Source organism: Galendromus occidentalis, unplaced genomic scaffold (assembly GCF_000255335.2).
Source record: "Galendromus occidentalis unplaced genomic scaffold, Mocc_1.1 scf7180000076574, whole genome shotgun sequence".
Lineage (NCBI taxonomy): Eukaryota > Metazoa > Arthropoda > Arachnida > Mesostigmata > Phytoseiidae > Galendromus > Galendromus occidentalis.
In genome coordinates this window covers 575,958-590,000 of record NW_003804563.1, presented here as the reverse complement: position 1 = coordinate 590,000, position 14,043 = coordinate 575,958, and the positions used below count along the sequence as shown (strand labels likewise).

The 14,043-nt window shown below is 51.2% G+C and overlaps 1 protein-coding gene across 1 annotated transcript; it reads left to right on the top strand.

Annotated features, from left to right (window-relative positions):
* The first annotated feature begins 453 nt into the window (after positions 1 to 453).
* Positions 454 to 10,849, top strand: LOC100909004 (endophilin-A). The gene is made up of 9 exons (XM_029113334.1): positions 454 to 561; positions 4,533 to 4,644; positions 5,644 to 5,712; positions 6,468 to 6,711; positions 6,992 to 7,245; positions 8,412 to 8,625; positions 9,804 to 9,908; positions 10,437 to 10,558; positions 10,730 to 10,849. Exons 2-9 carry the CDS (start codon positions 4,600 to 4,602, stop codon positions 10,847 to 10,849), a joined length of 1,173 nt encoding a protein of 390 aa, XP_028969167.1. The 5' UTR covers positions 454 to 561; positions 4,533 to 4,599.
* The last annotated feature ends 3,194 nt before the right edge of the window (positions 10,850 to 14,043 follow it).

The window sequence follows — 14,043 nt, the reverse complement described above, 5'->3', positions numbered from 1 at the left end:
GACCCGTCCGGCGGAAGAATCGGTTGTGGGGATTGACACACAGAGGATCTTTCCCGGGATCGTCTGCTCTTGTTGACGAACCCTTTCTCGTGGGTAAATGAGTGTGCTACGACAGTGGGTGAGCGGACAACGCACGAATGAGTGAGTGAACCGTAGCGGTTGGTGCGGATGGCGACAGTGGGGCCATCTGTCCACTGACTCTGTAAACTGCGGCAACCCCCGAGACTGGCGGCCGCAGCGAGTGAACGAGCACTGAGTTGGTTGGTCGCTCGGTTGCTGTCGGTCTGTCGTCGTCCGGTTGTGCTCTCTCTAGTCGTTCGTTCGGTCGCTGGCTGGTAGGCTGGCTGCTACAGCAGCGTGTGTGGTTCGTGGTGCTGCTATTGCTACTACAAATTCTTCTGGGTGGTTGTTGGTTCATTGCTTGGTGGTTGCTCACTAAACCACCCACCCACCTGCCTGTCTGCTCACTTGCCTACCCGCCCGCTCACTCACTGAATCACTCGAGGAATTATCTAGTGGAGCGGCGGAAAACTCACGGCGGCGAGCCACAGACACACGTCAGTGAGTATATTCGATTTGCCAGAAGAGTAGCCGTAGGCTTCGAGCCACGACCGGCGAGGAAGTCGAACACGGAATTCGAATCGTACTCCCTAGTCGTCGACTGCCAAGCTGGCTGGCTCGATGATTTTCCGACTTGTGGATCGGGAAGGGATAAAAGCATCTCGAGAGATAGATTTTCTTAGTAAACGAGGTTTTCCATTCGAACTGAGAAGAGGCCTTCGTTCGAATCCGTGGGTTCCCCATCCGAGCTCTCATAGGGAGGGAACACAGCTGAGAATCGCCGAACTGATGACGGAGGGGAATAAAAGAAAGATGGAACGAATCGGGTTGCTATCGTGAGCGAGCTCTTCTCGCTCATTATTTTCAAAGATCAGATAGAGATTTACATTCGCGACCCATCCGGCGGTGCCAACGTTTCGTGCTCATTAGCGTTGATTAGATAAACGCCGGAGCTATTCGTACAAAACATTCGAACGCTCGTTCTCTGCGTGAAGTCGCAGGGAATGCTCTCCTCGCGAAACCTCTCGGAAGGTCCGTTCCTCGTAGTGATTTTCTTCCGCGAACTTCCGCAGTGAATCTTTCATGAGGACGTCCGAGATGATGTGCCTTTCGAAATTATGTGACCTTCTCGCTTGACAAAGACTCTTCGAGGTTGTGACCGTGACCGGAGACAAATACTGGCTCTCCGGAATCATCGAGAGACTTCGCAGAGTTAGCACATGGATCGCGTAAGCAGAACTCGAGAGATCATAGGAGAGATTATCATAACAACTAATTCCGTTCGCGCGGAGCTCGTAACCATGAAATCCACTTGACTAGACGAAGTCGCCGAGCAAAGGCAATGAAGCTCACGTCTCTGCGTTTTGTTCGCTGTGCACGTTGCTGTACTCCGAGTCGAACGCTGCAGTTGAAGACAGGAAGTGGTACGTTTTGGCGCCTATTTTCCTGGAGAGAGGCGAGGGGCGCTCAGCGGCCGGTCGCGAACGTGGTCTGTCTCTTGGCTATCCGCGACAGATCTCGCTCGATGATGTCGACGTTACCCGGATTCTCACGCGAAGTATTTCGCCCCGGGAGGATATGAGGACGTCAAATACAGTCGGTTCGGAACGAGCGATGGGCTCAGTGAGCTGCATACCGAGCTCGGGAGAGACTCGTCGATAGCACTCAATACGGCGGTTGCGGCGGATCGGGCCCAAGCTCGATTCATGCAACGATTCACTCCGATTCACGAACAGTGACGATCAACTATTCAAAGAAACAGACGGGACTCCGGACATTTTGAGGGGTCTTCATCCATCGACGAAACGTCCACCCGGTGCCGTGGAGGCCGTCGGATGCAGTCAGGAGTAACTCCGCGATTCTATTCCACTCCTCAACTTCGGAACCCTATCTATACATATAAATATTCCTATCTATAACCTAAATCTGGACGCATCTTCACGAGGTCGGTAGATCGTAGAGTTCAAATTGAGCGACTCGTTCGAATAATCAAACTACAGTTCTATGCTCGCTGCCTAGGTACTGGCTCATGGGGATAGGAGTGATCAAACCATGCTTCCGGCTTAGCGCTCCCAACGGACCCAATCGATCCTCCGAGGGTCTAATACCTTCAGTGAAGATGAATCAATCTTGCTTGCGAATCGTTCCGAGCTTTTACATGTCTAGTTCCTATTTCCTATCTAACACTGGGTCTCGTTCGCTCGCGAACGCGTGCTTCTGTCCCGAGGCTCGGGAGTGCTCACTTTCGTGTCAGACCGGTGAGAGTGAGCGTGAATCTTCATAGCCGGCCGTTGGTCAACCCTAACCCTGTGTCTCGCCGAGCGCGGTTCGTCTAGGTATGACTCGCCACTTAGACCATTCTAGACAGACGGCCATAGCAGCAGAAAACCTACGGGCGACTCGAAGAGCACGAGTGCGAGAATGGGCAGAGATAGTAGGAGTCAGCAGAGCAGGCGAACAGTTTGTCAACGAGAGAGAGGCTTCGAGATTCCACATGGGAACTTTGAGAATCAGCTCTCTAGCTATAAACGACAGGTATTCGATAACGTGCGTGAGAAATTGCGGTATCGCGCGAGGGAGGTTCTCGAGTACAGAGAGGAGCGATGGATTCCCAGTCCAGCGCACTGCCTCGGAATGAGGAATGTTGCCACTACAACAGCATCCCGTCAGGGAGCAAAACATTCGACCATACCCCCGACGAGTCTTGGGGAAGAAGATTCAGGGGAAGAAACCGAAGAGAAGTGATATCCTCTATGCAGGGCGCTTCCCCGACCTTCGTAATATCTCTTTACCATTTTCTCTCTTGGGGCCGGCATGCCAATGGAGAAAACCAACGCATCACAGTTGGACTCTGCCGGTCCTTCGCGATTGCGTCCGAAGTGGACGATGGACTCCCACAATCTGTGGCGGAAACCCGCATTGATGGACTGCACGGCATCGTGTTCCGAGCAGAGTGCAAGCATCATCAACGTGAGAGTGAAGTCACTTCAGTCGACGGCTGCGTGAAATCGATAACAAAGTCAAACATAATGGAGAACATTCACTGTTTGTCCGCAATAGGATCGAAACTCATTTGAGATAATGTTCCCGGAAGAATGAAGCTGAGAACTGGTTCGTGGTGAATGTCGACGCTAATTTTGTTACGGCGAATGAGCCGCGAGCAGGGAAAGCCGCCTTCTGACCTCCGGACATGCGTACACGATGCAAACCCGGATGCGTATTGTTTTGAGCCATGCAGGCCTTTTAGCTGCGGAACAGCCTTGATCACAGGGACGGATGCATCGGGAGCAGAATTGCATCGCGCTGTCAAACCCCGCCGGAGGCTCTCGAGAGATTTTCGAAACAGCCTTAATCAGCGACATTCCTTCGTCGGAGGACGGAACGATTCTCGGCACAAGGGACGATGGCCTTTCACAATAACGGAAAAGCGATTCCTTCCTTGTAGGCGCTCCCGAAAGAATGTTCGAGGCAATCTCGGAAGGTCGACTTTGGAGCCACATTCTGGAAGGGGAAGTTTTCCTCAGCAGATTCTCGCTCTTGAAAGGCCCGTCGCCTGTGAGAGGGTGGAGGGGGCTTATTGTTGTTGACATCACTCTGAGTGAGAAAGACTGCTGTAAGTCGATCAAGCCGAACGCGTTATCCGCTGTATTCACGGGTCGAGGAGACGGCGAGCCCCGATTTGATGGAGCTCCGCCGAGCGAGGTTCGGAAATCTATTCGTTGCCGACGACTGGCGGTCCTCGTTCTGCCACGTTCTCCTCGGACATCACGAGGAGCCTAAATCTTCCAAGTCCATCCCAAGTACATACATTTCATATGGCTCCTCTCTGATTCGATTGTATATGAAATGTTCACTGCTTGAAAAACAACTGTTGCTTGCGACCGCTCGACTTGAAAATAACTCGGGATTCCACTGTCTCGACATTTTTCCCTAGAATATTTTTGAGGAGCATGTGTATGCGTGAATCGCTCTCCGAAAGCCAGTCTGTGCGATGCGGGACCGAGCGAAGGATATTCATTGAGGATTAGGATTTGTGCTCGCCTTTCGGCCGATTTCCGACGGAGAGCAGAAATATGGTCTTCCTCAGGGATGGGCATTCACCCATAGAGAGCCGGTACTCCATGAAGTCTGTGGAAGAGGAATAGTTGCGCGAATTTCCGGAAGAAATGCGACGATGAATGCCCAGCCCTAGTCATCGTCCTGGTAGTGTGGGGTAGTGTTCAGAAGACCGACGGACAAGTTCTGGAGCGGTCGAGAGCGGCAGTCTAGTTGGCCTAGACCCTCATCTGCAAATTAAATAGTCCAACGGATTAAGATTCTCGAGTGCTAATGCTTTGTATACATCCATTCCGAGACTTGCGAAATTGCTCCGAAGAGAAAGACTCTGTCCTAGGATGGAGTTTTCTCTTCCGAGAGGATCTTCTCTCGAATAATCCCAGGGAGGAATAATTTGAGAATCTTTGATTTCAGAGGAAGATCAGCGCAGCTCGCAGCTGATACGAGTGGAATCAGGATCAGGATCGATTCGTGAAGAACAGAATGGCATTCGCGGGCTTGAGAAAACAGATCAACAAAGCCAACCAGGTGGGTAATTCGCTTCTAGTAGAATTACCTTCCGCTCAAAAGTCATCGACGAGCTCTCCGCTCCGTTATTACTATCCGCCCTCGGTTGGGACGGCAGGGACAAGAAGTAGTTGTCGTATCGGTCGGCAGTCGGGGTCGACCTGACCGTATCACAAGGACTGCAAATCAGGCGGTGGGCCGCTATGAATCATAGAATCTGCGACTGCCGACTAGGTTCTGCGGTCCATTAGAGGGATCGTAGTCCCTGGACACATGCTGCGTACGTCCGTTGAAAGAGAGAAGACTCTGCCACGGGGAGACAAGATCCTACGGGATGCCACATCGGAGAGTCTTGAACCCGTTGATGGTGGAAGAGATATGCGATGCATCCCGGAGAAGGTTCAATCAGACGTCACTCCGACCGAATTGATTTCGCCTGGAGTGAGCCCGCGGTGGGAATGGAGTGGACTCAGGAACACAGATGCCTGCAATATGTAAGGCCGTCGGCCGCTTGACCGCCCGACCATCAGTCGACGGGAGCATCGATTCGCCATAATCGCAAACTCAATTTTATGTCCAATACTCGCCCCCGAAGCTACAGATTCTGCAACTTTGATGATGGGCATGCCTTTTCATCATAGATTCCACTGTCTCCATTCGATACACCATTATTCCTATCCTCATTATTCACAAAGGAGATTTCCATCCTCCGGAGAGCGTCCGCTCATCAGAAGCTCTTGCTCCTCATCTTGTAGAGTCAATGCTATCCCATGCAGAATCTTTCATGCTAGCCGGGCTGACGGGACTCCTTCAAAGGAATTTTAAGCTTTGATTGACTGCGTTCTGCTTCATCTCGAACGAGGAGCTCTGCGAAACTACTCGATTGAGGGCGTTGTCGTGCCCTCCATTCCGAAGTGGATTCGATGTCCCATTCCGTGGAAAAAGTCATTTGGACTCATTGTGTCCCGATGATCACGATGATAACTTCTCGCTCACCCCTCGTCTCCTGTTCCGTTTCAGTATGTCAGCGAAAAAATCGGAGGTGCGGAAGGCACCAAGCTCACCGAAGACTATACTCATATGGAAAAGGTTAGTTCAGCTCGCGGAGGATCCGCCCCATTCGCCGGCGTCCGTCTTCGGAATGACGCTTGCAACTGCTGCATCGCATGACGTCGAACGGAATAAAACTCTCCGATTCCCTGCGGAATGATACCCGCTTCGTCCGAATCGGTCTCCAAGAGATCAGACTTCTCTCTTCTTCGCGGGAGATCGTAGCATCATAGCGCATGTGGTCCACTTAATTTCTCAAAACCCGGGGAAACTGCCCCGAAAATTTATTCTCGAACTCCTTAGTGGCATGACCTTTTTTTCCCTGCCACGCCGCGCCGGCATGAACGAATATCAAGGGTCTCCGAAGCGGAGCCTACGGTCTGCTCTCATCGAGCCTCGGTGACGTATCCGATTGCCGCTATCTCCTAGAGCTATTTGCGTTTGATATCTGCGTGCTCGACTCAATCCACTCGGAAGCTCCCCGTAGCAACGAATCGTCCTGCCTGAGCTCGTGCAGTCTTGGTTTTAATAAGTTCGAGGCGGACGTCAGCCAGCCTAAATGTTACCGTTTTTGTGAAGCGGCCTTCGGAGCAAAGTTCGTGTAGATCGACCTATCGAAGGTGAAGCATTAGCAACCGCTAAACTTAGTCCGGCGTTGGTGATCCCGTCGGCGCAGAAGCTCCCCCGAGACGAACCTTATATCGTGCATAGTTCGCTTGCTACACTCTGCCTTCGAGGAGGCGATTTCCGATGGGACGAGAGGATACGAATCTCACTCGGTGACTGCTTTTCAGAAAGTTGATCTCACCAATGATCTGGTGGAGCAGTTGATCACCCAGACCAAGGAATTACTGCAGCCCAATCCTGCGACACGAGCGAAGCTCACCGTGAACGCAAGGCTTAGAGGTCCAACGGCAACAGCTGGGCAAGCTTCACATGCATACCCTCAACCAGAAGGCATTCTCGGAGATTCAATGGTCAAATTCGGAACCGATTTGGGACCAGAATCGGCATTTGGGAGAAGTCTCATCGAAACAGGTGAGTTTATTCCCTTTATGTCGCCGATCAGGAGGAGGGGTGGAGACCGACCCCGATCGACGACTTCCGGGACGAAGCTGTCCGCTCAAGCCAAAACAAGTCTCTCTCTTTCGGGATACTCGCAGATCATTCTTAGGATTCGAGGAGGAATTGACGATCAACGGAACTCCAGTCCAATGATTCATGTCACTCCAGTCCAATGATAGCGTTTCGAGAGGAGGGAACGGACGGGAAGGGGATGAGAACTTGATCCGGGAGTGACGGAAATATTCTGTTCCAGGCGAATCTCTCCGGCAGCTCGCAGACATCAAATATTCTCTCGAAGACAATGTGAAACAGAACTTCTTGGAGCCCCTTACGCAACTCCAGCAAAAGGATCTCAAGGATGTTATGTTCCATCGCAAAAAGCTTCAAGGCCGAAGGCTCGACTACGATTGCAAGAAGAGGAAGCGAACCACGGGAGGCCATGTCACCGACGAAGAGATGCGAACTGCCGGCGAAAAATTCGAGGAGAGCTTCAATCTCGCTTCACAGGTGAGCTCTTTGATTTCACGAACTGGAGAGAAGCATCAAAACACGCCGATTCACATCTCTGGAAAGAAATATCCTCGTGATGCAATTCCGTTGATCGCGCCGACTTCGGAGCAGCGAATTCGACCGCCGACGAGGCGAGACGCCCCTCGATCGGATTCGAGCATGAGCGGATCTGCGGAGACTTGTCGCCCCGGTCGGACAGAGCGAGAATTCTATCAGAATGAACGCCAATTTCCTCGTAACCGGGATACCCGATATCCCCAATTTCCTGCGGCCTGACCTCCGCCGTTTCCTCAGACGTCGACGTGTTCGGCGCCCGATACGGAAAAGCATCGTCTGCTACATTTTTCGAGAAGGTTTTCCAAAACGCAATGACGTCGCGGCGAGTTCCTTGTGTTGACGAGGAAGTTCCGATCGGGATCGAAACTTTCCTCGAACTTCGGGAAGCAGAGCACTCAGCCATGATTGGATCCGAGTGAACATCGACTGCGATCGCTTATGCAGAGAACCTTTCTGACATTTCGAAAGGAGTGACTCGATCCTAAAGACGGGTTTCCCCCGGAGAATTCTCGACAACCTTGCATCTTGGAAGGCTTCGCCGGCACACCGTAGCTTGACGGAGCCGAGAAGGTTTTAGAGCTCCGCTTCGGAGAGTCATTTATACCCAGCGGCATTAAATCGAGCACCCTTAAAGCTTGAATTTTCTAAGGCCGGATTGGAACACAGCGGGCGGATGCTGTCTAGTCGCGAGAAACGCGGATCTATCGGACCGGCATCACGATCGAACAAAGCAGAATGACTTGATGCCGGAGCAAGAGCGCGATCGGGGGAGAGGGGGGAACGGATGCGGGGTTTTCGAGCCAGGCGTCAAAGAAAAGAAGGGACTTGAGGCGCAAGTGGAGATCCACTTTGATTTGCGAGGAATAGGCCGCGCCCTTGCAAGATAATGTCTGAAAAACAGAAATCTAGGGACTTGGATGCGTGAAGAAGCCGGAATCCTCGAGGGAATTCCAAATTGTGGGCCGCATTCCTGGAGTTCAGGCCAGGCGCTTCCTCGCCTGGTTGAGCCTCTTCTCCGACACGTGTCGAGTTCTCTCGGAGACCGGCAACATGATTCTGAGTAAATCTTCTCCGGCTAATCGACAGTTGCTCTCTCCGAATCGCAGGGAATGTTCAACCTTCTGGAGAATGACGTGGAGCAAGTTTCCCAGCTGTGTGCGCTTATGGAAGCGTTCAGCGAGTATCATCAACAATGCGCGGAGACCTTGGCGCAGCTCACTGACAAACTCCAAGACTTGCGACACGAAGCTTCTGCTAAGCCTAGAGGTTCATTCGAACCGAAGAAGCTTTCCGATCTCGACCAGCAACCACTTGACGCGGGTAAGCATGATTCTAGCTGAAACCGTTAGAATTTAGCCCATCCGATGTGCAGTAAACAAAGAGCGTGACTGTCGGGCAGCCAACGCATCGTCGCCGTTAGTACGGACTGCCCGCTCCGAGATCGTCGACATCCCTCTCAGATCAACTCGGACTTGATCGTTGAAAACGTTGGGATCGTGTATTCTGTACATTGTGGGGAAGGGAGCCCTCTCGCTTACTTCGAATCTTGGCTGTCTGCCACCAAGGGAGACATGTATACTCTATAGTCGGACCGCCCGGGGCGTGAATATAATATTCTTCCCGTCCTTATTACGAATAAGTTTCCGGAAATTCTAGGAGTAATAAGGTTGTGTGATTTTAGGACGGAGTTTGTCATCCTATCATAATGCTACCTTTTTGTCAACAGAGAGCCGTAAGCCTTTAGAGCTTAGACAAATAGTCATCATGCTTTTAGACCCGAGAGAGTTGTACCGAGCTGAGATTCCTTTGTAGTAACCCACTAGGACCAGACAAGCTCCGCTTCCGATATCTTCTGAGCACCACCACGCGATCACAGATGCTGATTCCACTCCTGGTCATATTTTCTTGAGCGTTGACGAGCTGAGGAAGCTCGACGATGCTCAATGTAGAAAAGCATTGATTTGATCGCCCAAAGCCAAACGCCGACCCTCATATGTATCACACCTTGAGCTGGATGCTTTCATCTAGAAAGCTTCACTACTTCTACACATGCCTTGAGCGACGCGCGCATGGAACTGCAGAAGGCATTGTTTATGGCAGAAACTTGGAACCAGGGAGCCCAGCTCCTGGGCCTTGCTCATTATCTCCCTTATACGGAATGATAGGGAACATTTCAAACGACTGTGAAATACCCGGGAAGCTCCGAGAACTCGGATTCTACTGTGACCAATACCTAATCTCCGAAATGTCATCTGGGCTTGCTCATCTTGATCAGATGAGGAATTCAGGTCGACCGATCCTATCCTCACGAGATCGACGTCCAGATTGAGGACTTCCTACATATTATGTACATGGGATGATTTTCCGCAGAGTTCGGAATCTCGTTTTATCGAGAGGCGATCGTCGATCTCTCCACGAAGACTTAGCGCTACGATGTATGATTTCTCTAACAAGCGGCTTGCACCTGAACTAACCTCTAATCTTGATCACTCCCGAAGGCCGTTCACCGCTCCCCTCGCCAGGCAATGCACCCGGCCAGCAGGGAGGTAACATGTACCTCGGCAACTTCAACCAACAAAACAGGAACGCCAGGTCCCCTAACGGTAGGCACAGAAACGGCCGGATGCATGGGGTGACTGTAGCTTGCAAGACCACGGAACATACTCGCGAACAAGCGCGAGAAGGCCACACTTCGGTTCCAGCCGAGTTGACCGGATCCGAACGGCAATCGCTGCGACCGAATTCCACTCAATCCGAGTGACAGTTTCCCGATACGCTGCGCGGGGAAGTCGATCAGAAAGAAAATGCCGCGTGAGCTCGTTCGCGGGACAATCGGGAGCGGTCCGACGGCTCTCATGAAATGACTCCCTGGAAGCTATGCATGAAATGCCACGTTACGTAAGCGTAGTTTGGAATGCGTGCGGGAGTCCCGGGCTTCGTCGCTTGCATCTCATTACGCGGCTACTCAAGCCAAAGGTCATCCGACGGGACCTGAGCGAAAGGTCGTCATTGGGATCACTGTATCGAGGCTGCACTTCTCAGCACGGGATAGATAGGCCACAGACCTTGAGCTACCCGACGAGGGAGAAGAATTATCAGCCCGTAATAAGTCCACGGTGCTTTGCTTCCAGCTTCGCCTATTCCGTCTCCCATGCGGTCCCCTGCCGCTCCATCTCCTTCAGCGCAGAAGAAACCGAGCGTGCAAGCGCTGTACGACTTCTCCGCGGAGAATCCTGGAGAACTTGAATTCAAGGTGAGAACACGAATGCATTCAGAGATATAATGCTCAAGTTGATCTTTCCACTGGGTACCCAGTTCTCCTCTTCAGGAGTCGACGGCTACCCCGATCGATCTTGATCGGTGTTGTTGACGTGCGCGGTATGTCCGAGACGGGAACTCGATGGATCCATCGTTGCCATTTCAGGAGGGAGATAAAATCGATCTGATCCGCCAAATAGACGCGAACTGGTTCGAGGGCTCTCTGAATGGAAAATCTGGATTTTTCCCTGTCAATTACGTTGAAGTCCTCGTCCCGCTACAGTAATTGCGGCAAGCAGCTTCTCGGTGGCCGGGAAGGGGAGCACTCCGTTCTCATCCGCAGCTGATCGATTGCTGCCCACAATTCCAGACTTATGTAAGTCCTCAATCCTCCGAAAGTGCCATGCGTTGGAAGTCGGAAGCCAACGATCCTCTTTCCTGCATGCATTAAGCCCTCATTGATTCTTGACCCCTCATGACTTATGATTTTATGAGAACGGTCTGCGTGCTCCTATCGATTCTCCTTGGGAAGCTTCATCAGCGAGCTGGGGATGACATGGCGCGCACTACCGGAGGAGTCTGACATGGGACGTTGATTTTTCAGCTTCTCGTTCCAACGAATCTACGTACCACAATACTTCATGCGAATATGCAGCGTTCGAGACATCCAGACATCTTCCCCTCTCTAATTCTCCGAATATCGGAGCGCATTAGGGAATTTCTTCTAACTGGCTTCGCAGCGCTCCGTCGATCATCGCATCGTCGTGCACCGGGACAGAAAAAGAAGCGATCCGGTCAAGCGCTTTCTCGAGGAAAGGGAAAGGAAACTCGCGCTCCCGCAGGCATTCGGGCCTTGCGGCAAAGATGAGTACTCTGGACGGCACAGCGGAGGACATTTCTGGTGATACAGAGAAAGGCATGAATCAGACAGACAGCTGATCCGACTGATGACTCGACGCAATCGACTCAAGAATGAGTGGCTCACAGCGACTCACTGTCTCGAGTCAAGAGCTCATTCGAGCTCAACAGAATCGGTATTCAGTAGCCGTGGAAACTCCACTGACGACGGGAACACATTCGACAGCGATCGTTTCGAGTAATTTATTGGACGATTTTAGAGGTAATAGACATATATGGAAGACTCGGAGAGAGACTCACAGTAAGACAGAGACGGAAACGAACGAACATAACATTATAAATCATACGAAGGGGAAAACACACACCTACGTCCCCACATAAGCACAGAGGAAGTTGACGTAGTCAGGCTGGGTACCTACGTTGCGGGTTGACTGATGGTTGTCTGAATTTGGGCTCGACTGCATATGAGTGAAGTGAATGAGAAATGCGTGCTCTGAGATGCGTTATGGAATCGTCATGAGCGGGAGCTGGTTGTGCGACGCTGGACTCCATCTATCTATCCAGCCAGCCTGACCGGTGGATTGATCGAATAATTGATGGACTGGAGTTACGATTGATGATGACGATGACGGTAGACGCTGGGAAGACGACGATCCTGGTGGCGGAACCGTCGTCTCCGTAGACCATGAGCCCACCACAGTCGGGTTTGCCTTTACAAAGGCCGCCAGAGGCCAGGACTTTCATTAGCTTTCTCTCAAACTACTTGAGACCTACATACTCGATGATAAATCGCTCTCTATTCCTCAGTCGGAGGGAAAATATCTAGGAGAATACCGTGTGGATTTATATCAATCAGTCAATCAATCACACTTATCCAATTGTCTACCCGCCTATCTACGAATCTTTCAATGGACTCATCTATCAGCAGCGGCTCAGGATCTCTGGTCGCGCGACGTGTGATTCACGTATTGCAAGTGATAGAGGCATCTACTCACTCATTCATCTCATAACCTCCCGTTTTCAATTTTTCACTGGAAGTGGTCGCGATCGCTCCCACTCGATGTCGTAGCACATAGAGGTGTCCTAGAGATCGGCATTGCAACGATGATTCCTTTGTGCTTAATCTCTTCATACGCCCTTTGCCTCGGCGGGGATGTCTCGGATCGATCGGACTTGGTTTCGCGAATCAGCATTTGTCCGCGCCATAAGCCTACAGCATGAGCGTCCGAATCGGCTTCTCTGATCGATGAGAGCCTGTCCGAGGTTCTTCGTGAGTGCTTCTTGCGATCTCGCGAAGAGCGAGCAGGGGCCTCGTTCTGTTCTCATGAATGGAGTACGTGATCATTGTCTATTTTCGACAGTGTTGGGTCTCTGGAGGCGTTATCTGGGAATTTTTCCGAGAAGATTCCCAGCTGTTTTTTTCTTCCAATTTTTTCCATAATTTCGTCCCCTCTTCAGTCCGCTAACGTGGTCTCATCCCGAAGGCTCAATCAGAGAGCGGCTCGACGAAGCCGCCCAACATATCTAGTCAGGGTGATCCTCAATGGTCTCCCGTCCATAAGGGTGAGCAGAAATCATTTCCTCAAGACAGATGAACTTATTTGCGTTTGAGAGTTTTATGCGGCAAGACTCCTGGGAGATCTGCGGGACCGCTGTCGTGTCGCTGCAGTGAAAGTGATGCATAACTTACAGAGCGTATTTTGCAATGAGTTTCCACGCTTGGATCCACCTCATCCATTTTAAATCTGATACCTTCGAGAGAAGGTGGTCTCATCAACGCCACAACGATTAGACCCTCGAGGCTTTTTTTTTCTCTCAAGTCATTCAGAGCATGGCGTGTCATGCGTGACGCAGAAACTCATCTGGTTTATGGTCATTTAGTGCGAACAGTCAAATGCATATATCTAAAGCATTACAATCACATGGGAGAAAAAAATACTTTTCTAATAGGTTATCTACTTAAGAAACTCCCCCTGAACTCTGTGCGCGTGTGACGCCGCAAAATCACAAGTCTTCGAGCAAATCACTAAGCCTACGAATCAGGCCTTGAGGGCTCCAGGAACTCCGATGACACTCTCTTGACCTTGCCTCGTATCTCCCCTGGGGAGGCGCTCTCAGTTTGTTGATAAACAAGTTTCTGTTGGGTGACAAGAATGAGTTTCTTCAACACTGCTTCGTTTCGGTGTCGGATATTCGGTCGAGTGCCTTACGTCGCCGTCATGCCTCAGTTCCCGAAAGCTTTTTGCTGACCCTCCCGGGCCCGGGCTCAGCTTAGTTGGAAGTTTCATTATGTTTGCCCGAAGCTCGCTGAACACTGCCTTCCCAAACAGATCACTGCTTCAGACCAAAAAAAAAATGCCGGTAGAACTTCTGAGCTTTATTTTCCACGCATTGAAACACATTTCGGTCGTCGGAATACTGGCGATGAGCTCAATAGTCGTCCATTCCGTGATACAGATCTGAAAAGCGGTACCGAGAGATTTGACAGGGTCCCCAGGAAAAGAAAGATACAGATCGCGATCCTGGTGCGTTTCATGGCCAAACGATCGCTAGCTCCCGACCGCAGCATCACTTGCAGAAAGGGGATATAGGAAGCATAATGACTTCCTTCCGATAGGTCGG